At 37.2% G+C, this 26,421-nt stretch overlaps 1 protein-coding gene across 1 annotated transcript; it reads left to right on the forward strand.

Annotated features, from left to right (window-relative positions):
* The first annotated feature begins 2,383 nt into the window (after positions 1-2,383).
* LOC139125155 (neurofascin-like) lies at positions 2,384-18,202 on the forward strand. The gene is made up of 7 exons (XM_070691260.1): positions 2,384-2,396; positions 2,722-3,003; positions 4,991-5,308; positions 10,737-11,060; positions 16,003-16,305; positions 17,247-17,265; positions 18,124-18,202. The coding sequence occupies exons 1-7, from the start codon at positions 2,384-2,386 to the stop codon at positions 18,200-18,202; spliced, it is 1,338 nt and encodes a 445-aa protein (XP_070547361.1).
* Positions 18,203-26,421: the final 8,219 nt, after the last annotated feature.

The raw sequence follows: 26,421 nt of genomic DNA on the forward strand, positions 1-26,421 counted from the left end.
CATACATACATGCATACATAGATACATACATAGATACATACATAGATACATACATAGATACATAGATACATACATACATACATACATACATACATACATACATACATACATACATACATACATACATACATACATACATACATACATACATACATACATACATACATACATACATACATACATACATACATACATACATACATACATACATACATACATACATACATACATACATACATACTCAACAGGTAAGATATACTTCCGCTTAGTGGCTAAACAAGTCAAATCACTAAAACATCAGATTATTCTGACTATTTTAGTTTAGTTTAGTTTAGTTTAGTTTAGTTTAGTTTAGTTTAGTTTAGTTTAGTTTAGTTTAAATTAGTTTAGTTTAGTTTAGTTTAGTTTTAGTTTTAGTTTTGTTTACGTTAGATTACTTCAGTATAGTTAAGGTTATTACGAAAATAACGCAAAGAATGTATAAAGACACATACATGTAGTCATTAGCGCGCGTTTAACGCGTCGGGCGATGTGTGGCACTAATGTTTGAGTGCTTACTTTGCGGTATTTTCGTAGCCCCATTTTTGTTTACAACGCGCGCTCATCCAACATTCGATGTACGAGCCGAGCAGCGATGTCGTGCCATATTGTACAGTGCCGTCTTGGTGAACTTTCATTATTACCTCATAATATTTTTCACCTTCAAACATTCGTAATACATTTACTTCTGTTTCTTTTATCAGAAGTTATTTCAAAGTACAGTATGGAGTTTCAGTATGGAGCCATTCAATGACGCACTGTTTATCATCAAATATGAAAGTAAAGGAGTTATTGCATGCCCGTTACGTGCCCGTTATTACGGAAGCTCGATTCTATTGTTTCCAAAGGCAGATGTATGATAATTTATTTTATGTTATTATATTTTATTTTATCTGAGTATCTACCTGTTGATTGCTGGTTGTCTGCAATACATCAGTAAGAATGTCAATATCCTCTATTTAATGAATCAACTGACTGTGTATACCAATGATTCTCTCAAACTATATGATAATAAACTAGTCAAAATCTAGTAGTTACCTGCCTCAATGATCAGTTGGTAAAAATACTGATTGACAGCTATCTAAAATTAAGTCTTTCTAATTTGAAATGGAAGTCAGCGATCAATTTTTGTACTTACTTAACAAGTAAACACACACTTTGTAATACCATTCCAAAGTCAATAAAATATCTGTTAATGCTTTAAAACTGGGGAAAGTTCGTAAAATTATTACAAAATGCGCTAACTGTTATTAAAAATGCTGATACCCTTGTTACATTTTTCGTAGACATTTTTTTATTACAAAATGCTTATACCCTTATTACAAAACGCGTAGACTAGTTTATTACAAAATACTGTAGACGTTATTACAAAATGCGTCAGTTATTAAAAAATGCTGATACCCCTTATTACATTTTGCGTAAGTTATTACAAAACACGTCAGTATTACAAAATGCCGCAGCACAGCGTCGGTTATCGATATAGTGGACCTTGAACACACGGATACGTATACGATAGAAGTGGCAGCGGAACAAACAGAGGAAGTCAAATAAACATTAGTTTATTAGTAGACTCATAGAGGAAGAAACGACACCACATTGGAAACTACACGGATACCGTAATGTACAGATTCTCACCTCTGTACCGGGGATATTGAACATAATTCTGAGTTTAGCATTATTAATTTAGCAATGACAACGCCTCAGTCCATCTCTGTCTCTATCGGTCTGAAAGATTTGGACATTCTAAACAGGACACACTCTTGGCGTGATGAGCGATTTTTGAGCCGAGAACAGCATCTGATGCAGGCCGATGACGTGGCCAGTCACGAGAAAAAAAATTGATATGACATTATGCGTGACTTCTCTCTCGTCCGAATTCGCCCGGCATACCGTACACATTTGCCATCAATGGGTGTGAGGTAGAAGCCAAACAACCAAACCAGGTGGACCTTTTCAGGGCCACCAAAGTTTTCAGAAAGAGAGCACACGATAATACATTTTCTTCTGACACTACTAAGATGTAATCGGTTTGAATGTAGTCTGATCACGTTTTGTATCCCTGAAAATGCCGTTGGTAGGTACAAAAATTGGAGAACAGTGAAGAAACTATTGCACACATCTTTTGACACTGAAAAATCTGTTTTATTTATTCTAGTCACCGTTAGCAGATAAGACAAATGCTAATGAACATTAGGTACACATCCAGCTAACACGTGTCTTACTTTGCACAACGTTAGATTGACAGTGATATTCAAACCCCCGTTAGCGTCCCCTGTGTCGACGTTCTCACTTGCCACGCACAATTATTCACAAAAATTATCGGTTTGAAAAATATTGAGTCGCTATGCATTGGTCAGGTATTTACCCTGCTGTAGAGAATTCACATTTGGTGAATTTGCATAAAAACACGTAACAATTCGCCATCTCTGGAGCTCTCAGTTTCAAGCTATTCGTACGGCGTCTCTTTGCATAATTGGCGTCCTTCCATTTAATCCGTATTCATATCCAATGGGAGTCTTTAAGATTCGAAAAGTGCAAGTGATAAGCCACTTGTTATCTTAAGCAGACTCTTATACGATTTTTGAATCGTAATATCAAATAGGCTGTAAGAGATTCACAAATTTATATTTTAGTACTTGCTATTTTGTTCAGTTCACCATGGGTATCATTCATCTTCTGTAGATCCTATGCCACCTGCAAATCTGTCAATACACATCTCAGAGGATCCTGTCGTCGAATATTCAACAGCAACTCTAACATGTTCATCGAGCGGAAACCCTGATCCAACGTACGGATGGCTCCAGAATGTTGAACCGCTTCCTGGGAATGAGCGCTATGAACTGAGTGATAACAACTCTAAACTTACAATCACTCCTGTATTACGTGAGGACATGATGGAATACAGCTGTGTTGCGACCAACGACTTTGGCTCCGACGAGGCAAATATATATGTAAATGTATTATGTAAGTTGAACAAATCGGTAGCGATTTTTATATTTTCATTAGCAAAATATCAAGAAATACAAAGTAAGTAATTTCATAGGACTGTGGTAGAGGTCAACAGGTCATCCTTTTGCAATGACTAATTCTATTTTGCTCCAAACACGTGCACTTTTCCGGAAAAGACTGCCATTTTTGCGATTCTAACTTATCTGAGCTTTAGCAACACACACCTACTCTCCTTACCACCGCTAATCACCATACATATATTATTGGGTGGTTAGGCCCGTACGAGGGACATGATGGAATACGGCAGAGTGGCGACAAACAACGTTTGCTCCGAAGAGGCAAAGGTATATGACAAATTATTATGCAAGTTGAAAATTCGGCAGCATTTTTATATATTTATTAGCAAAATATTCATTCGACTGTGGTAAAGGTTATTTGGTCACCAATATTTTTGCTCACTTGATGCTTTAAACCGTTACAGCTTTATGCAGGTATAGGCAGATCATTTGGTATAAAGGTCCGTGTTTGCTTTTTCTTTGCCAATATGGTTTATTCGTCACCAACTTTTGGTCTGCATGATGTATTTCACAGTTACAGGTTTAGTTCGAATTTTTTATATGTGCTTATACCAAAGAAAGTGTATATGGTAAGTCGTTAGGTATGCATGCATGCATGCATGCATGCATGCATGCATGCATGCATGCATGAAGAGTAATGGGCAATGTCATTACGAGTGAAATGATCCTAACTGTAAGAGATTTCCGTAACTAGCGATGCATGCATGCATGCATGCATGCATGCATGCATGCATGCATGCATGCATGTATGTATGTATGTATGTATGTATGTATGTATGTATGTATGTATGTATGTATGTATGTATGTATGTATGTATGTATGTATGTATGTATGTATGTATGTATGTATGTATGTATGTATGTATGTATGTATGTATGTATGTATGTATGTATGTATGTATGTATGTATGTATGTATGTATGTATGTATGTATGTATGTATGTATGTATGTATGTATGTATGTATGTACTCGAGCGCACCGTTTATAACCTCATTATAATATGCTTAAGTTAAATACAAGTGGACCATGTCGTTATTTTGGACTGAATTTGAAACGAGGGTTAAGGAGCCAAGCCTCAACACAAAGTCAAGAAAAAGTTTCAGAACGCGCGCGTGTGCACAGTTAACGCAATGCATCGATATCGCGATTACTCATCAAACTTGAAGAATTTCACTTGCAAAAATGCTCAAATAGACCTGTAAAAAATTGTTGTTACATCGCCGTTGTTGCTTACACAAACTCATCATTTGTGGGTTTATCGAGCTGCACTAGACTAAAATTTAACATTCAAAATCAATCTTAAGCCGTAGACTTAGTCGATATTATAGGGCATTGAGCTCTCAAGCATGTCTTCTTGTTTAGAATATATACCCCGGCGCCAGCCAATCAGATTGCCGGATTCAAGCTAAGAATATTATAATAGTATCTTTGTCTTCGCCATGGTTTTTACTCAGTCGTAAAAGGCATTAAGATAGTCATTCCTGCTGGTGGCCTGTAATAAATCCAGATATATGTATGTATGTATGTATGTATGTATGTATGTATGTATGTATGTATGTATTATGTATGTATGTATGTATGTATGTATGTATGTATGTATGTATGTATGTATGTATGTATGTATGTATGTATGTATGTATGTATGTATGTATGTATCTATGTATCTATGTATGTATCTATGTATGTATCTATGTATGTATCTATGTATGTATGTGTGTGTGAAACTCCATTTCGAACAACCCGTGAAACATAAGTGACACGCTTCCTTAAAAAATAAAATTAGTTTACACCTCCTTTTTAATTATCTAAAGAATCAGTTTGAGAGCAGAAGTATATGTGTGTCTATCTGTCTTTCAAGTAATGTTTGTGGAAGGCAACTTAACAGGTGAAATGTTTTCTCATTTTTATTTTATTGTATTTTCAGATCTTCCTGACAACGGATGGCCCGAATGTATGGTGACTTATTATACATCAGAGAATGAACCAAAAGCTGGTGATCGTGCTGAAATAACCTGCACTGCCACGGATGGAAATCCCTATCCAAGTCTAGTCTGGTATAATGGTAGCAATGTATTAGATGGTACATATACTACTCCAGAGGGCGAAGACGACAAGATCACATCAAATGTCTTCGAATGGTCATTGACAGCGTATGACAATGGAAAGAAATATCAGTGCGAGGGTGATCATCCAGCGCTAAGTACACCTAGGGCTTGCGATACGGGAGTACTTGACATTAAATGTAAGTTGATCATGGTACATACTTGTTCTGCAGTGTGTCAATCTTTGTGATATAAACACAACAAATACGGCTAGTTTTCAATCGGGTTCGAACCCACAACATACGGCATCAGTCGCCTAGCGGAGAGACCACAGAGAGAACCGCTCGGCTAAATCCCCACTCTAAAGAGAGTGGTTCAATGGCCAGCTAAGTTGTTACATTTTTCTGACTGAGACCGCTCCACACGTTGTAGAGTTCGTGAAGCACTCACTCACGCATGCTCACTATCACACATCGCACATACAACAAACATACACAATAGCACATGTACGCACACAACACGACGATAGAGACAAGCAGGCACACATAAGACAGACAGACAGACAGACACAGACAGGCAGACAGATAGAATATAGACAATAGACAGAGTTTAAATTTGTCGTTGCATGCAATGACGAAAATAAATATATTAGCCGTTGCACATCTATCTCCAAGGAAATGCTTGGCATATCTTTAGCATCAAAAGGGGTAATTCGAATATTACAATATAGTCACTATTGGTATCATTGCAAGGTCTAAAAATTCACTGGCATCGTTAGACTTGTTCACAGTCGCTTTTTTCTCAGCAGCAATCTCACGATCTTTACAACAGCCTACAACTTATAATGCAGTCTGCTGAATCTTACTCCCGCACTTTACTTTGATTTGATATTTATATTCCCCGATAGACTTAGAAAAAGTCTATTGCATTTCAATAACTATATAAAAGGCCACAGTGCCCCGGCCTGTAATGGGCTCAAGGAAAAGTTGAAATCAAGAATGTGTTCGGCTTCGATCCGTACGATTTGCGGTGTAAAGTCTGCTTTTGTCCTTTAAAGCGCTATATTTTGGATTGTTCCAGAGCGCCCTTGACTATAGCTGTATTGTTTGGGGTAATGCAACCGAAAAAATATTGATAAAGTTTTCATTCTTCAGAAACGAGCATTACGTATACTTTTTGAACTCCCCTTTGACTTTCCATCACAGGATTTATTTTCATCTCTGAATGTTATGTCAGTTAGACAGCGTATTTTTACTTTACTGCAATTTTAATGATTAAATGTATGAATGGTGTCTGTCCACAATATTTATCTTACTCTCAACTGCAATGTTCATGACCATAATACGCGGTCTGCATATCACCAGGACTGTTATGTGCCAAGGTGTATTTCAAAATCTGGTCAACGTAGGTTTCATTTCCGAGGATCTAAAGTATGGAATGCTTTACCTACAGATATTAGACAGAGTACTACTCTTTATACTTTCAAACGTAACTTGAAAGACTACATAAGAAGGAATGTTTCCCTGTAGTTCCGTCTCTTGTACGCATGTCTGTGATATGTAGTTTTCTTTTCTTTTTTCCGAAAGAGCCCCGATGAAAATTACTGTACAGTAATTCGGCCGCTCAATAAAGTGTAAAAAAAAAATAAAAAAATAAAACTAACGTTTGTTTTTTCACATTTTTTTTAAAATGACATCCTCTATATGTAAAAGTAGATTATAATTGATACTGAATCGCACGGTTCGCATGCCTAGCCAACCTCACAAACGTGTACGATTAACAGTTAAATGAGTGAAAATGACTTCTTGTCCTGACCAGAGGTCAATCTTTGTTGACACACGAAACGGTATTTAATCACGCATGCTCAACCTCATCTACGCAAGTTTTTTACAGTGGCGTCCACAAAAACCCATGCTCTTCAAAAGGTCTGATCAATTCATGCTGGCAATTTGGCCAAAAACGCGCAAAAAGTAGGCGAAATACCGGAAAGATATAAATTAATAAGTGCTTCCTTATTGTTCCGAATGTAATTAGCTGTGCAAACACACGTCCTGAACAGCTGAACTAATGATGGAGGCAGTCGATTGTCTGGTATGCTAAACTTCATCCATTGCATTACACATTGTCACCGACGATACAGAGATCAAATTTGCTAAATGATTGGACAAGAGAATTAAAAATGAATACTACCACGCCTAATCTTGAACTAGTCGTTTCTTCCGTTGTGCAATATGACAAAAATTGCGTTGAAAATAAATGACGAGACTCTACTCCATGTTCTCTACCTTGTCCAGGATAGGCAACCATCAACTTCACATATCTCGTTGCCGTTTGAAAGCCCTCAGAATGGATAATCTTGAATGCAGTACAAAAGTCTTACTTTGTAAATTTAAAAGTATTTCAAAATAGTATTCAACGTAACGGGTATCTAATCCTCACGACAACTACCGTAGTAAAAAGGCATTACCGGCTAGCTGCAATGGAGCTCCAGGCACGAAAAAGTTCAAATACAGGAGATCCCGGTCCCACTGCAAAGTCGCCCCCGTGCGCACCAGGCCAAATAGCAATCTTACCTCTTGCTTTGTATTTTGCTGTTTAATTATTCTTTGTAATGAATTCACGATACATATATCTGACTTGAGCAACTGCACAATTTGATTTGACTGTGATTTTGGCAATAGTCTCGACATTAGCGTACCGCCCTGTAAGGGCCGAAATTTGCATGGACAATTCCCGGGGAATCATACCCCCAGCAAGATGAAATAGTTGTTTGGTGCTTTGGGCCGGCAAATCCTGTAAAGTGCAGCGGGGCCGGCCCGAGATTGGCGTAGGGTCTGCAGCAAGGTAAAGTTGACAGCGTCAAATGCTATTGCAGAATTTCAGCATTCGTTTTTCAAATTCGGGAGGATATTTACCGCAGTATTCATAATGCCTTGATACCGATATAAAAGCTCAAAAATTCAACCATCAGTAGCCAAGAGTCTATTAATTTTTACAAATATCTTTATGTTGGTTCCTATACTTTAACAGAGTTATCAGCCGTGCGTATACTGGCCGTCGTTCTCCTCGGACATACACTGCTGTTTAGGGAACCGTCATTATTTATGGTCGGAGGGATAACATTGGAAACTCCGAACTCTTGAGTAACGCCAAAGTCAACCATTGTGAATTTGGCTTACCCCCTGCCCCACTTCGAAAAGTTAAATACCATTACATGTACTTGTAAACGCTGCGAAAAATACAACTAGAATATTATCAGCTGTGTTATGACTGTTGAAAACGATGAATCAAATAAAAAGAAATTCAAAGTCATTACAAAATGTAGATATAAAAGCTCACAGTGCAATCAGTATCCAACCATATTGTTAAATTTGTCATTATCGTATGCTTAATACGTCACTATCTATTGTTTCCTGATTAGATTTACTGGTAGTGGCAGTTACTTGCACTTTTTTGCCTGATTTCATGTAGCTAATATTTATTGTTCTGTTAAAGTATTTGTTTGCTTTATTTACATGTTGGTAGTAAATATACATTGTCAAATATTTATGTCAAGAAAGAGAAAAAAGAATATAGGACATAGAAAACAACAATTTACATTTGTTTGAAAAATAGAACAAATCTCTATTGCTCAATTATTTGACTCTCAGTTCTTTCCTGTCATGAAAGATGGATTTGTTATTGAGGTAGTCCACTGTTTGTACACTTGTGGAATTAGCTTTCTCCAAGCACTTTCCCCAGAAACCAGCTCCTATAGAATTTAGAATACATGTTTTGGGATGCTTGAAACAATTTTTTTATCTGTAAATCCTCGAAAATTATTAACGTGGTCATAATAGTCAATATATTTGCATTGCAAATACATCTACAATTTAAAATCTATTGTTTTTAATTTTTTTCCATTATTTTTATATCAATTTATAACTTCATTAAACGCTTCAGTACTTTGCTAAAAATCTATTAGCCCTCTCTTCTTTCTCTCCTAATTTTGAGCACCCTTTGTAGCTTTCAATTTTAGATGACCCCAGGCCGTAAAAGCTGACTATTCCCTAACCTTACACCAAATGTCATTGCGTTCAGATGCCACAATCTTCATTAGACAGCCTGCCAAAATACGTTGCTTCGATTTCGCAATCATCTTACCGCTAACGCGACAGACAACTGAAGTTTATTACTTCAAATGACTCAGTTTGAGAAGTGGGGCAAGTGTATGCCGTGTCGTCTTGTCTTAACATTGATGAACATCGGTACCAGGATTTCCTCTCCCACTGCGCACCGGCAACTGCCGACTACACTGTGTACTCCGTATGTGCCAGAATAGAAAACTTATACAACAATAGTCAAGCATTACCTGAATGTAGCTCTACTTCAGAGTATAGTAGCGCAGTGACTAAAACCGTGTCTTGCTGGACATTAACACCTTATGACAATGGAAAAATGTATGGGTGTAAAGGCAATCACGATGCGACTGAAGAAACTCCCAACTGTTTTACCGAAGTATTTGATGTTAAATGTAGGTTACATTCACCGATATGCTCATGTCGAAAAGCTATCTCTCTCTCTCTCTCTCTCTCTCTCTCTCTCTCTCTCTCTCTCTCTCTCTCTCTCTCTCTCTCTCTCTCTCTCTCTCTCTCTCTCTGAATTTGTGACGGAATATTACTTAGTGAAGACTCTTGCTGTTGCTTTTTCTACAAACGACGAACTTATTTTATGAATTTCGACATATATAGCTAATGAGTATTCTATTTGCAAAACGTTTTTTGCAGGACAGATGTAATTTTCAATCAGTCAATTTAAACTTGCTGAAATATTAAATGTATGCCTTGCTCTTTAGGAATGGCATTTTTGTTCTGGATATATTCTTACTGTCTATACGGAAGTGTACATGCACATAGCATTGAGAGTTTACCTGGATTGAATTAGTAATAACAGAGCATACCGCATGTATTTTTATTTCATATTTAATTTTGCAGATTTCCCAACTTGGCAAACCTGTGCTAACACTGAAGGAGACCAATTCGAAGAAGATGACGAATATACTATTACCTGTCAATCAGATGGAAATCCACTAGCAACTTGCGATGGATTAACGGAACAAACTCAGCTATTCTTCGTGAAACTAATGATTACGACGACGACGAGATAGCAATCAATGAATACTCATGGAAACTGACTCGAAGCGATAATCGAGTATTTTTCGAATGTTTTGCCTTCAACGATATCAGAGAAAACACACTGAAATGTTGGACGGCACTACTCAATGTGCACTGTATGTCTAATACTCTGTAACTTATTTTTGGTCGAATTGAGTCCAATCTTTATCTTCAAGTTTATTTGTTTTAATTCATTAAAGACAGCTTATATCCGTGACAAAAATGATTCCTGTAAGCTGTAAAATTATAGGAAAGTTGAATTATTTTTTGATAATGAAAATTGGGTGCTTTAGCTACGAAGGTAAAATGATTGCATGTTTGCGATAAATACCAAATACAAGGGTATACTGCTCAAAAACGTTTACATAGTACCCTAAATAGGTAGAGCTAGAATTTTTGATTTTTATCATGCAACTGAAATAAATGTGCAATTTATAATACCCCTTAAAATGTGTATTTTCCGTATCTATTTTAGTTGCACCTCTCTCTGCATTGTTGACTGGATACACAGACACAGCTAGGAAAGGAGACAGGGTAGAGTTATCGTGTGTAACAGATTCTAGCAATCCTGTCTCTATTATCAGCTGGTACAAAAATTACAAACTGATTACTGACGATGATTACGAAGAGATTCAAGAGGAAGATATAAGAGATGGCGGTTTTCATGGGAAGGTTACGGAAGGAGGTTTACATTTTGATGTTCTGGCATCTCATAATGAAAATGAGTTTTCTTGTAAAACTACAAGAATTGAATATTCAGAAGAGGACCTCACTGTCTCCGTAACTACTTTCGTATACTGTAAGTATCACTTTATTCATACTCCTGGGCTTCTTTCAGCCTAGTCTGTTCTTAGATTTTTAATATTTTTTGTGATAACATCGTTTTTGTATTTTAAATACAACTGTTTTTTCTCAATACAATCGGTTATTAACAGTTAATAATTATTTGAAATTTTAACGTGTTTGTTGTAACAGTATTTAAAGTACGAAGAAATACCCTTTAACAGAATTCTATCAATTAACACAGTTTAACACTTGTTATACCACTCTTCGCCTCGTGCCCATTGTTTTTAACCATGCTCTCAAATTTCCATAACCGAATATTTTATTATATACCACCTGGCTTTCTTTTGTTTAAAAAGTGTACGATATACAAGTTCTTTTGTTTAAAAAATGTCCGATTTACTAGTAAATCGGACAGTTCTTTTGTTAAAAACTGTCCGGTTTACTGGTAAATCGGACACTTTAAACAAAAGAACTTGTAAAATGGACACTTCTTAAACAAAAGGAAGTCACGTGGCGTAGTAAAAACAAAACAAATGCGAGACATTATACCATAAGAAATTATTTCACCATTAAGTACAGAGGAAAGACACTTCAAAAGAATCACCGGACTGAATTTATTTTGCACGACTGTACATCTCAAAATGAATTACAGGTCACCGTGAGATAACGGTATTGATTGCAAATATCACTTCTGTGTTAAGGTTAATGTTATCACGATCATTCTAAGCTGAAATTCAAGACTTCAAAGTCAGTTATCAACACTGAATGTAGAGGTTTCAGTCGCCTTAGGTAAAGTTAAAGGTCTGGTGAAATGGTCCCGTTCATGTGACTAAATATCTTCCAGGGGTCAATACTATTACACTCGCAACATAATTGCAACCTAAAAGTACGCGCAAGTGTTAATTTTTTGATATTTCTATGCGCGGCTTTCATGGGGTCATTTTGCGACACTCAGGTCACGCCCGCAGCGGGGATCATGGTTGGCCGTCTGTGACGTCACAGGTGTGTTCATTTACATCGAATAGCGGTCCAACGCCGCCTTATCTCTGCCCGGTATCCGCTAACAAACAGCCTCAGTGTTCGTGCTGCCCATTCGCCACGTTCATTCGCCACAATGCGAATCGAAATCCGAAGTGGCGAAAAAAATCGATCCTAATTCGCAACAGTGGCGAAACTGATTTTTGTTTAAAAAATATGGTAAAATAAAGAAAAAACGTGGTTTTTTTAGTCTTTTGTTTAATCTGCGCTTCTCTCTCGGCGATTCACAAAAACTGTGTCTACTTTCTATGGAAGACCGGTCACGACATGCGACATGCGAGTTTTTTTTTTTTAAACTGCGACCTGGGAGTTCTTAAACTGCGACCTGCGAGTTCTTAAACTGCGACATGCGAGTTGCAAAACTAATAAGGCGTTTGCATACATGTCATTTCGTTCTCTTCCTGACGATTGATTACAGAGGTAGAGACGAGCTTATTTCTGCATACTTCTACAATGGATACACCCTGGGAGAAATAGCGGCCACGTTAGGACTCCGACATGTATGGAAGACCGGTCACGACCTGCGACATACGACCTGCGTCTTTAACTGTGATCTGCGACCTAACCCTAACCCTAACCATACCCTAACCCTAACCTTGCTGCAGTACAGTAGCTCGAGGTTTTGCCTGGGTATTTGGGTCGGACGGCAAAATGGTTTTGCCGTCCGACCCAAATACCCAGGCAAAACCTCGAGCTACTGTACTGCAGCAAACCCTAACCCTAACCCCTAACGCTAATTAACCTAAGTTATGCCGTTAGGCCTACAATTTTTCTGTCCCTTGGCCTAACCTCCAGGGTTGAGAGCGAAGTAAGGCTTTTTACGAGAGAAAACCTAACCCCTAACTCTAACCCTAACCCCTACCCTAACCCTAACCCTAACCTCTAACCCTAACCCTAACCGCAGATCGCAGTTTTAAAAACTCGCATGTCGCATGTCGTGACCGGTCTTCCATAACTTTCGTATTATTGCGTTCTTTCCGTCGTACATATTTGCAATCGAGCCAAGTCTCGCGAGAGATTTGACGTCATTTAGTCTAGTGTACAACATGCATAAATGGCTCTCGCGAGAATTGAAACTTGACACACGCAATCGAGCCCTCGCGATAAATTTGACGTAATTTTGTCCAGTGTACAGCTAGCCCTGCGAACGATGCTGTGTGTTCCGCTACAGCTAATCGCCCCGCTCACCACATTTAGCTGTAGCGGAACACACAGCATCGTACGCAGGGCTAGTGTACAGCAGGCATAGGAACGCTCGCTCGCGAGAATTGAAACTTTTGCTATACATAGCAGACATACGCATTTTAATCGAGGCAACAAGGTTCGGTGTTGCAGTTGATTTACATTGCGGTCTAGATGTTCTGTGTTGTGCCGCGTTCCGTGTTGCTGTCGATTTGTATCAGGGAGGACTCTACCTCCATGATTTGTATCGCGATCTCTACGTTCCGTGTTGTTGTTCGTTTTAATGGTAGTCTCAACGTTCAGTGTTGCTGTTCATGCAGCTGATTTGCATCGCGGTCCCAACCTTCCGTGTTGTAGTTCATTTTAATCACTGTCCCATTTACGTTTTAAGTTACTGTCGATTTGCATTGCGGTCCCGACGTTCAGACTAGTGCATTTTATAAGTGGCAGTCACAACGTTCAGTGTTGGTGTTCATGCAGTTGATTTGCATTACGGTCCCAGCCTTCTGTGTAGCGAGTAGCGAGGCAGGCTCAGCCGAGGGACCGTGGCCGATCGTACGAACCAGAAGAGACAAGCACATTATGGTTCAAACACTCAACACTGAAAAAGTTTACAGTTGAGCCGTTCATGCTCTTGCCGCTGTCACAGCCACCAAAAGAACAACGTCTTCCCATAGTGAAGGAGGACACTGTCCTGATCATGTAAGCGGAAACCCTAGAAGTTACCCCCCGTGGGGAGCTTACGGAGGTGTGAAATACTTACTTCCCGTTATGAGATACGGAGTCGGGCAAACTTCGGAAAGCCGAAAAAAGTCGACTGGAGAGGCTTGGGGGACACGCCCACATTGCATTTTTCTTTTGCCATATTTCATAATCACGCGCGCTAAACGAAAAAAGAAATGAATGTAACTGTTTTGTAGACCATCAACTGTATTTCTGTGATTTTGCAACATGGGCATTTCACCAGACCTTTAAATCTAGCCACAGGCAAACACACACGCAGTACCACAGTCATTGTGGATCTAGACATATTGTTTTTTTGTACTTGCAGTTTCTGTTGCCCCTTTCTCTGACGTGTAGCATGGTCTTCCGATTGTGGCCGTTAGCACTGGCATGACAGGGGGACTTTTCTTTTCCATCTTTGGCTTTGGTAGTTGAAGTGCACCGGATACAGCTTCCATTTGTACTTCATCCGCCATATCGATATACGTAGAGCGACTCGGCAATTGCGTGTATGCTGCTCAAAGTTTTCGACCCAAATGAGCAAAACGTGACTCTAACGTCGATCTGCAAACACCTTTTCACTTCATTCAACCAACCAATCAATCAAATATAATTCATACAATTCAAATCAACCAGGTGCTCAACCACGTCATCGCACTACAATAGCAACACATGTCAACTTTGCTTTATCCAATCATGCGTTATTTTTTTTATACTTTCGTTCAACAAGGTGTCAAAACGCGTCAATGTTTTCCTGCCAAAGTTTCAACTTGCACTGCACTAAAACTACAAATAAAAACATTCGGCGTGCAAACAAGGCTCTAAAACTCGGCAAAGTCGTGGTATAACACGGTCAGCGAACTCCATTGCATAAAAACCCTATAATACTTACTGTATTAACATGGATTATTGCCGGTATTTTAGCTGAAGAGTGCATATACAGATGAATACAGTCAAGAATCCATTTTTTTGTATTTAGCAAGCCTGTATTCATGTGGATTCATGCGAATTCACGTGTATTGTACTATAATACAGGCAACGCATTAATTTGAATTAATCTGAATTATTGGATTTTCATGCAGTGCTCGTAGTCGGCGGTTTACGGAATTTAACGGTACAGTTTGCCATAAAACTCCTCGGCCCGGCGGGCCTCGGAGTTTTACTGGCAAACTGTACCGTTAATTCCGTAAACCGCCTCCTACTCGTCCGCTTACCTATAGGTGATAAAGTATACATTTGCAAAGTGATTTCAAGTGACGCCGACTGGCGATCAGCGATACTTTTTTATCAGTTCCACCTTCAGAACCAGATGGCTGCACTACAAGTCTTACTGGATATTCATCACCGGTTGTAGAGGGCGATGACCTTGTACTTACATGTACATCATGCAGTGGTAACCCAACACCGATCATTGAATGGTTTGAAGATGACTACCTGATTGAAAATGGCTTGAGTAAAGTTCATCACTCACAAGGGCACTATTATGGTGAAATTAGCGTACAACATTTAACTTTACAGCTCACGTATCAACATCATGGGCAGAGATTGAGATGTGAATCTTTCAATGAGGATTTCATAACGAAAAACGATAGAGTTGTATCAAGCAACATTACTCTCGACGTGCATTGTAAGGCTTTTTCATTTCCGTTTTTTTTTGTTTTGCGTTTTTAGTTTAACCGTATGGCACATAATTGTGGCAATTTAATATCTTAATTCGTATTCAGTACAATTTTGCCAGCCAACCTAAAAGGCTTAAAATGTGAGAATAAGAGAGAAACCGTCAAAATATTTTGAGTTTTCATTTAGAAAACCTAAGATATTTCAATTGTAGATTATATATGGATTCACTTTTATTAATGAAACCGTCTGTTATATCGGAAAGCTGCACTGTGACAGTATCGATTGAAGTTCAGGAGATTCTTGATAGACATATTACCTGTCACTAGATATGTTAATATAAATTTTTACTCAAGGGAAACGAATCACATTGTTCTTTTGATTATCCGATGTAGATGCTCCTTTGGTAAAGAACAATGAAGAAAATCAACAACAAACTGTCAATTTAACTGACACAGCCGATCTCCTCTGTGAAATCAACAGCAACCCGGAAGTTGAAATCACGTGGTTTGACAATGATAATAAAACTATCAGCAATTTGACGGACAAGTTTCTCGCGCGAAAAATCACATCCGATACCATCACTACTGGTGTTCTTACAATCTTTAACGTCAGTGAATCTGATCTTGGTTATTACCGATGTCATGCCTCCAACGAAATAAATGGTGTTAATTTTATTATAAATCTGTGGGGGAAAAGTAAGCTGATGATATTCATGTTTTCTTTTGGTTTACATGAGCGATCATGTTAACATTTTATCGTGGTTTCCTTATATCATCGAACATAAGCTATGTAATAAATTCGAGTAATCAGTTCACCATTTGCTTCACAGGCATGTATCCCTCTACTAACATGGTCAGTTTATGCCATTGATATGATTGAGTATCAATACTGTTGTTGTTGCATGTTGTTGTTGCAATATCCATGTTATATTTGAAATTACTCCATCTTTGGTTCAAGTGATGGTAAATAATCATGGCATGATAGTCATGTGTAAATGCATCAATTTTACATGATCAACGTTCGACAAATTTCCATATGCCATTATTCTATTTATAGAAATATTGTATGTTTTTTTATTCGAACGGTTTACTGAATATAGTTTGACTGTTAGTTAAAATCAGACCCAGCTATTGGTATAACATAGACCGTGTTAGATACAGGCTTTAATGTTTTGATTGTAAAATGTAACAGTTTGTTGTTGCGCTGTTTTTAGATAAAGGTATATTACAATAGTTGTCACTATATGATATTCGTACCACATGTCACTCGATTATCGATTGCCAAACTACCTGTGTTACATTTTCTACACAGTTCATACTGAATCTAAATCGAACACAGGAGCAATTATAGGCATAGCTGTAACGTTAGCTGTTTTGCTAGTGGTACTTTGCCTAGGAATTTTCCTGTATATGAGAAACAAGAAATCTAAAGGTAAATGTCATGAACATAGATAATAATTAATGGAAATAATTAAAGTATGACTCAATTTACATGATTTCTGCGATCGGCCATCTTTTGGCCCTATCGTCTTAATAGAGTGTTTTTTGAATCACTCTTTAAATGTTTTCGTCATTTCGCCTGCAATGCACCAGTAAACCCTGGTTAACATATTCATTGTCCATGTTCCTCTCTGTAGGAAAAGAAGAAAGCCAGGGGTAATGTACAAATGTCTCATTGCTGTTTTGAGCTTGCGCTAATTTCATGAGCGATTGGTATAAGTGAAAAACTCACAGCAATAAATCTAGCAAGTTGACCGTAACTTATATTCATTTACCTCTTTCAGACCAATTTACTTAAACCGTACTGATAGCGACCGGCACGACTACATGGATTTAAAATTACCAAAGGATAAGTTGAGTAAGAATAAGTTGTATTCTCAAGGATTAAGCTATTTTTGCAGACGCAGCGTGTAACACGAGCAGAATATGCATATTTGTGTCCATGGTATTGGTTATGTAGACAGTATTATTTATTCAAACATGATAGTTATTCCATGACGCATAGTTCGTATTTGAAAGACTAAATTCATCCATATTTGTAAATCCTGTATGAATTGTTTAAGTTTAGGTAATAAGATTCCTCATACCTTTTACTTTCCTTCGCAGCTAATGACGCTGATAATGAGTTAAGTATAAGAATTATTTTTTTCGTAATGATATAGTATTTATAATCCATTATGATAATAAAAGATATTGCAATTATTGATGTGGAATCTTCACGAGGTTACATTATTGATACCCTACAGTAAAAAGGGCGCAGTCAGAAAAAACTATAACAACTTAGCTCGGTTATTGAACCACTCTTTTTAAGGGAGGGATTTGACTAGGATGAGTGGTTTTGACTGGGATGATGCTGTACATTGTGAGTTCAAATCTGATCGAACCTTTAGTGAATTTTCATTAGGTAATAATTAGATGCAAATATTTTGATATTACAAAAGATTGAGGTCAACTTGACAATTTGCAGCTATAACGCAACTAATGTCTGAATGTAACTCTGTAATCTCTTCCCAGAGGTGCATATGCTGATATCCACCAAACAGACACAGAATACATGGGACTAGTTTTCAGAAACAGAAATCCAGGCATGTAAAAAATTTCTTCATATTAACTAATTTTTAAAGCCTTATTTTTGGTGCGCGACAACATCAAGTCTTAAGGTTGGCGACAAATACATCTTTCATTTCAAGAATTTATAACTCAATTTTTCTTCGTTATTATTAACAGAAGTATGCGATGAAGACGATGCAATGGTGAACAAGGTGACAGAAATATTGTATCTACAGTTATATTATTTGCCACTGTGCTTGTGTCGAGGTCTAACGCGTGCTGTTCCTATTTAACCCTTTCAAAGTAATGTTCATAGATTTACGCATTCATTCATTCGTTCACAATTTCAAATCAATGAAAATTCACATCGAGCAGTTAAAATTTAAAACAATCATACAAATTGATGATGCATATGATAGCGTATGTAAAAACAATAAATAACGATGCGACTGATGTTCAAGGTCAGTTTTCGCATTTTCATTCAAATTTAGAACCACTTACACCTGGTCTTTCTTTTTACGGAACGTGTTGCGTCTGATCTAACAGGAAAATTCATCAGCTACACTGCATGCCATTATTTTACTTTTGTCTTAACGGTCCCGGAATAATCGACTACGGTGTCTGTGACACATGCAGAGAACATGCAGAGATTATATGTTCTTTACTGTATAGTGTACATGCGCAAGGCACTCGAGCTAAGTATTATTGAAAACGCAATCGAGGGCTACAAAAGCCAACCAGAAAAAATCGAAACATGCGCGAAGGTCAATTTAAATATGGACGTAACTCTTCCTTAATTTAAAACAGTCCGTTCTTGGCTCATACTGAAACAACAACCAGGAACCACGATCAAATTTTGTGAGGTGAACGTGCAAGAACGTATTGTAGCGAATCTGATTTGGCAGAGGACGCAGCCGCTAACAGCGTGCAGCGTTTTTCGTCACGGTATTTGCTTACGTACGAATACGCAAACATTGAGCTAAACTGCATCTGTTGTCACGCGATAATTACATCAATGAATTTCCGAGCGAGTGCTTTAGTTCGTTCACATATTAATCCGGAACGCTGATTCACAAAAGCAAGTTCGATGAAATGTTAAGTATAAAAACCAAATGGAAATAAATCCTCAAAAAGAATTAAATAACGTCAAAACACAGTGGATTGCGAGAGTTCAGAATTGATTACTGCGGAAAGTTGTGTTGTTCGAACTTGTCAATTACCCGCATACGTTGCAGACTCCAACTGAACCTTTACACGAAACAAAGCGGAACTTCTGGAAGAGACGAAACTAGCAATTTTTGCTATTTTAGGTAGATATAACGCAAGACAAATGTATACTCAGAATATATCAGCAAGCTTAAGGATTTTGTATCCATGCTCTGCGGAACTTCATTAGGCTGCGTTCACACACAAACAAAGGTTAAGGGGTCGGAATTTTAAGTAGTATCTAATTCAAATTTGAAATGGTTTTTGTAGGTCATTGTGCTTTTTTTTACAATATGGTAATTGGCCAAAATTAACAATTTGCCCACTCTTTCATGATTGTCATTTTGTGTGCTTTTTCGGCAGGAGCAATTGACCTAGCCAGAGTTGGACTAAGACAAGTTGGCTTAGACTGATAAATCCAACTGTTCACTGGATGATGCGTTTAAAATGAATCAATTTAGGACCTTGCATTAGGAATATTACTTTAAAAACTGCTAATAACAGGCAGTGTTGAACATCGGCGAGCAAAACAGCGTGAAAGGTGTTTGTTTTTTCAGCATGCACATCCTTTACAAATGTGCGAGCGTGTGATAGTTGGGGACTTTGGAAATTTTGATCAAATGGATGGGGTATTTGAAATTTTTTATGGTGTTGAGGGGGATCTAAAAAAAATTCAATCGCGTTTCCTCGAACCTCCCTCCCCGATCGTTATTTGTGAACGCAGCCTTAATTATCCGGAAAATACGTGCTCCCTGCGTACGACGAAGACCCATCATTGATTGGCCAGACAACGATCGGTATGGTCTGCATTAATGGACCTACATTAGGCCTCGCCTTTCTTTTATTTCAATGGTTTTACAGTGGTCAGATTAGTGATGCAGAGAATTTCAACTTACAATGAATAAATACTTGGCAATAAAATACACTTGGTCATTCAGAGTTTTATTAACAGTAACAACACGAAGAAAATCTTAGAAATCACGTGTGCTGGTATTGCTAGTCGAGTGAAACCGTCGACGTCAGCCCGCACTGTTCTACGCTACAGCATGAGTGTTAGTGTGAGCAAAGAAAATTGTGGTTTGATAAAATCGGTACTGACTCTATGTAAGACAAGAACACAAAAATAAAGTTTGAAACGACATAAAACTGGTCAATTTCTGTCGTAACGAAGGGTAAAACGTCTGCGGCGGAGTGCAAACGCTTAGAAAATACATTTTTACGATTGAAGTTTTTTTTTGTGGCAAGAGTTATTAATCCCGTCTATATAGGTAGAAAAACTAGAAACTGGCTCCTGTTAGCACAGAAGTCGGCGCTAACATGAACTAAACAATCACTTCTAACATAGAAGATGCATAAATTGCCGATCGCGAGACAGGAGGTTGACGAATTGAGTCAAGTTGAGAACAAGGGAATGCCCGACGCCACGACAGCACTGAATTGACAGATTTGCGTGATTTTTCACCTATGAGCAGTGAATGAATATATGTGAAAAACTGTGTCTCAATGTCCGGTAAAACGCCTGAAAATGAAGATATCTTGACAAACGTGGACAAAGGACGATAATGCAAATATCGTCAAGTTGACACTTTGAAGGCTAATTGTGCGAAAACAAAAGCAAATTTCAAAAATGTAAGATAAGGTTTTTGCCTTGTATACCTAGTTCTTTGCTGTAAACAGATGACCAAGGTCGATTGTAGATTTGGACTTTCACTTTTTTGAGTAAAAATCTTAAAAACACGTGTTTTTTTTCCTTAAACAAACGTATGCGCACTGTTCCAGAACAAAAAACTAACACATTTTCTGAACTCTTCGGTGACAGAGCTGAGAAAATATACCATATGTGTGACCTCTTCTTCTATGTGAAAATGCGGATTGACAATACGTGTCAATAAACCTGAGTCGCTACCTTAATTGGTTGATAACACTGTCAGGAACTTAACCCTGTTACACGATAAATCAGTATTTAAATTGGAATTCTGTACAACTCAAAATACAGCCACTTTTGTGTCATACACAATGTTGGATTCAACATCTTGTATTTTATCTGTATTTCATCCAAATAGCCTTCTGCGGATGATGGGCAAATACCACATGTCTCAAATGACCTGAAATTAGGTGAAACGATCATCGATGGCATATTTACGAAACTCGTGACAGCAGAGCTCCCACTGTCGTCGCAGAGGGCCTTGGCAGTCACTGTGAAGATCCTAAAGAATCTAGATGGTATTCTCCAAATATAGATATTTTAAATACAAATGTTGTATAATTTTCTTGTGTTCCGTAACGTCGATGATTCCCAGGTACCCAATGAACAGTGATTCTTTTGAGACAGCTTTGAAGGGATTTAAAGTAATTTCATAATAATATTACATTGACGGTTTACTGCATACACATACGCGATTATATTCTTTCATTTGTTGTTTTTATTTTTTATTTTCCACGTATACGATAGACACAGAAGGACAGCAAGCCTTTCGGAAAGAAGTTGAATTCATGAAAACTCTGCCGAAAAATCCTAACATCCTTTCATGCCTTCACGAATTCACAACGTTTGGTAAATTAGCGTGATTCATATATATTGTAGGCCTTTCATAAATAGTTTACGCTGTTAACATTCAGTGTTCATTTGATCCCCAATTGCATTTATCGAAGTTCCTATTATTATTTTTGATCGATTTCAATGAGAGATAAAAACAAAACATTGGAGATGTTTTAAAGACAAACATCATATTTGTAACTCAAGATTTGGAGGAGTGTGATAAGCTGACAGTTGCAAGACAGACAACAAGTGCAAAACAAAGAAAATCAAAGTTGCTTTTTAAATGTGTTGTTCAGAGAGATGTTATAGATTTATGTTGAAGTGTGGGAGAATATTAAACAACATCTCTCAACATAGGCATTCACAGTGGACTCTTTTAACATAAGTGTTGACAAACTAATTATTTTTAGAGCCTCTGCGTTTGGTCCTTGAACCCTGCCATCATGGAAATTTGAAGACTTACCTCCAAAACCTGAGTAAGGAAGAAACAGACATGAAGGAGTTTCTGCAATTCTCCCTGGATTGTGCTAATGGAATGAAATTTTTGGAAGAAATTCAGGTACATTCATTGTTTTAACGACCATCGACGTGGATGAAACAAAAAATTGCAGCCTTATTTTTCAAGTCCTCTTTTCGTATTTGTGTTATCGCTTATATTTATATCTGTTTTATTTAAATCCAAAGTGCGTCCACAGACATCTTGCCGCTCGAGTTGTAATGGTTGATGGACAACAGACTTGCAAAATATCACAACTAGAATACTCGACTGTCGTCATGGATCAAGTCACTTATGAGAATATAGTCAAGGTAGTGTATAGATAGAACCATTCAAGACATAAATACACTGTCACATAAAAATTGATCCAAGATCAGTATTTCTTATCGAATCAGTACTTTGTCATAAATAAAAATACAATTGAGAATGTTGTTTTTTTCCTTCAGCGCCGATTACCAATTCGATGGATGGCCTTGGAATCAATTGAAGACTGTGTTTACTCATCGGAGACAGATGTGTGGTCTTACGGGATATTGCTCTGGGAAATATTCAGCTTTGGTACGAATATCTATCTATCTATCTATCTATCTATCTATCTATCTATCTATCTATCTATCTATCTATCTATCTATCTATCTATCTATCTATCTATCTATCTATCTATCTATCTATCTATCTATCTATCTATCTATCTATCTATCTATCTATCTATCTATCTATCTATCTATCTATCTATCTATCTATCTATCTATCTATCTATCTATCTATCTCTCTCTCTCTCTATCTATCCATCCACCAATCCTTCCATCCATCGGTCCATCTACCCATTTATCCATCTATATACGTTTATAGAGTTGCTCATCTGTATAATAATTTATTTGTCTATGTCTCTAACAATTCACCGATCTTCATAAATCTTGAATCGAAAATATCGCCCAACTAACTGCTTTTAACTATTTTTGTTCTAGGTTCTAGCCCTTATCAAAGCTTGAAAATTAAAGACGTTTTGTCGAAATTGAGAGCAGGATACAGACTACCTTTGCCAGAGAAGTGCTCCAATGATGTGTAAGTATAATATATATATATATATATATATATATATATATATATATATATATATATATATATATATATATATATATATATATATAAACAAACTACAAACTATAATAACAAACTACTTAAAGTACAAAGTAAAAGTAATAGAAATATATAATATTATATATATATATATATATATTATATATATATATATATATATATGTATATATTTCAAGTACAAAGTAATAGTAATGAAATCTGTTATTTAAGTTTCATGCATCCTGCAATCTTCAGACAGAAGTGAAAGGGTTCTTAGCTCGACACACTTCTACACATGATTTTGACGTACCATTCTATTTATAGGTGGTGTTAAAATTCGATAAATGATACTTGTTTTGGTGGCGACATTTTGAAACCAACTCAGAGCGTTTGTTTAACAGCGTAGATTTGTCACCATTGATAATGAATAGCTTTTATGATATACAAAGATTACACCGCTTGCTTACTTTTAGAGTAGCTCGATGCTTAGTCGTCAACAATTGAACACGAAATATCAAAGACTGGTCCTTAATTTTTAAGTTCCGTACAAACTTTGATAACCCAGTATTATTCTTATATTTCTCGTTACGGAACGATTGCATGTGGTTAGTGTAGCGTGCCCTGAAGGTGTTATCAGTGAGGCCGATGTAAACCTTCTCTGCGTTGCCCTTCGCTGTTACGTTGGCCTTGTAAACCGCGCCTTTGACTTGACAGTTACCCTTCAAGGGGCATGCCGACTTGACCCCGCAATTACAATCAGCTGGTTGATTATATCTCCGGCGATTACCCTATTATTATGTGATTTGATTATACTTGCCGTATTCCTCATACAGCTGTTACTCACTTTAATTGTGTTTCTGTTGACGATCTTGGAAGTTTAGACCCCTTTGTAAAGTTTTTGGGGAGCACATATAATTGAAACAGGTGTAGGGTAAACACAACCCATAGCGATATACCCTAAGCCCCACAAGCCTACTTGATTAATATTAGCAACGATAACAGATCAAATCGCAATGTTCAATAATGTAATATTTGTTATTTATATTTACCTCGGTGTTTTTCTATTGTCATTCATCGACAGATATTCAATCATGGAAATGTGTTGGCAGGAAGACCCTTCAAATCGACCAACATTCGATGAATTGGTACAATACTTTGAAATGTTACTCTCCGATTCAACCTCAGGTAAATATTTAATGCGACGATAATTGTTGCTGCTGTCGGCATTTCTTTATTTAATTTCATCGGCTATCAGATGACGAAGAGACGGACATAACAGTTTTCTTTTTTTAAGTCCGTGAGAAGTTGTTTGTGGAATAAACCTTCACTTTAAATAGTCGTGTGTGTATGCCATCATCACGTTGTCCTTATAGTAACTCTAACTCAATATTGTGATTGATATAAATTGCCTGACGCGTTCGTATGCGTTTGTAGTTTATGATTTATCGCCGCCTATGACTTTGTTCTTGTGAACTGACTAAATACATATAAATAAATAAATACACATTATAGAATAAATATGTACATTTTACCTTCACTTTACTATTATTGATATCTCTGTCTCCATGTCTGATTATCTGTCTGTCTGTCTGTCTGTCTGTCTCTGTCTCTTTCTCTCTCAAAAAAAAGTGTAAAGAGCAAAGAGGCCGTTTTTTTGCTCATGTCTTTGTTTGCTGAGACAATAGCAGGACGGGGTCAAAAGTAAACAATTTACCTTATATAATTTAGCCATTTTTTTCGAGACAGACAGAAGCTTAGCGTGATTTTAAAGTGAACGTAAACTTGATGGTCATTCTAACCGCTGCATAGCATTTCGCCTACCATATTACACGATCGACAACTTTGAACATCAAGAATGTGATGATTGTAATGTCAATAGTATAGACATCAATATTTACTTTTCGAACAATGTAATGTTGTAACAAACGACTAGCTAAGATTTTCCTAACAGTACATTCACTTTTTACTATGTATATCATACGCCTTGACAGAGTTAATGTCGAGTGATTGATGTGTTTTTAGATAGAAAAGTTATGCATTGGAACATTTTTAACAAACAACCTCATTTGTGAACGCGATGAGTTTCAGAAAAATGCATGTATTTACATGGGTGGTCATTTCTCTGTAACCTTTTACTCTTTGAATGGCTGTTTGTGATAGCAAAATGAACATTATTCGCACCTACATATATACTACTAATAGCATACTTTAAATGACTTCTGAATGGCAATTTACTGAATTGATAATTTAGATTTATTCTCCAGATATTCTATGTAATAATGCTACATTTAATAAATTCCTAATAAAATTGTGTTCTTTGTTTTCTTAGTGTTTTTCAAAGGATGCACCTCCATACTTTTATATGTAGAGTACTCGGGACCATTTGCTATTGTATGTAAATGCTCGAGCATCCTCACCGTACCCTCGATGAACACTTTTCGTTTTGTCAGAACACTTTAATTCGACGACGCGACAATTCTACGAATGTTCACGTAGCTTCTGTTACAAACAATCGACTGGCGATCCAAGACGTAAAACAGCGTCCCATTAAAACCATATTCACAGGGAGAGGATGTTCCAGGATGTGGAACGGAATGCGCTTTAATTTGCGTTCGTGTGTTACAGTCTGATGCACGATAGTTAAATCAATAAATATTCGACCTTCTCTGTCATTGTACATGCTGTGGAATCTGGGAGGCTCGCCGATTTGGTTTAAAACGATGCGATACTAGATGAGGAAGTGGCATGCAGAGATATAGATATCTACTTATCGGAGCAGTTTTATCGACTCTCACTTCTTGGTGGGGCACATATCAGATAACACGTTTCACTTCTTCCTGTCATTTTTTTTTTGGAAAAAGGGTGTTTCTCGCACGGTCAACTTAAAGCCTTAATATGTATGTGTACGGAGATGGCACAAGCAATGTACTATTTCCAACCT

This window comes from Ptychodera flava (genome assembly GCF_041260155.1).
Source record: "Ptychodera flava strain L36383 chromosome 3 unlocalized genomic scaffold, AS_Pfla_20210202 Scaffold_25__1_contigs__length_14229661_pilon, whole genome shotgun sequence".
Lineage (NCBI taxonomy): Eukaryota > Metazoa > Hemichordata > Enteropneusta > Ptychoderidae > Ptychodera > Ptychodera flava.

Coding starts and splice junctions, on each gene's coding strand:
- LOC139125155 (XM_070691260.1), top strand. Junction 3,004..4,990: donor TATATATGTAAATGTATTAT/GTAAGTTGAACA, acceptor TTGTATTTTCAG/ATCTTCCTGACAACGGATGG. Junction 11,061..16,002: donor CGTAACTACTTTCGTATACT/GTAAGTATCACT, acceptor TATCCGATGTAG/ATGCTCCTTTGGTAAAGAAC.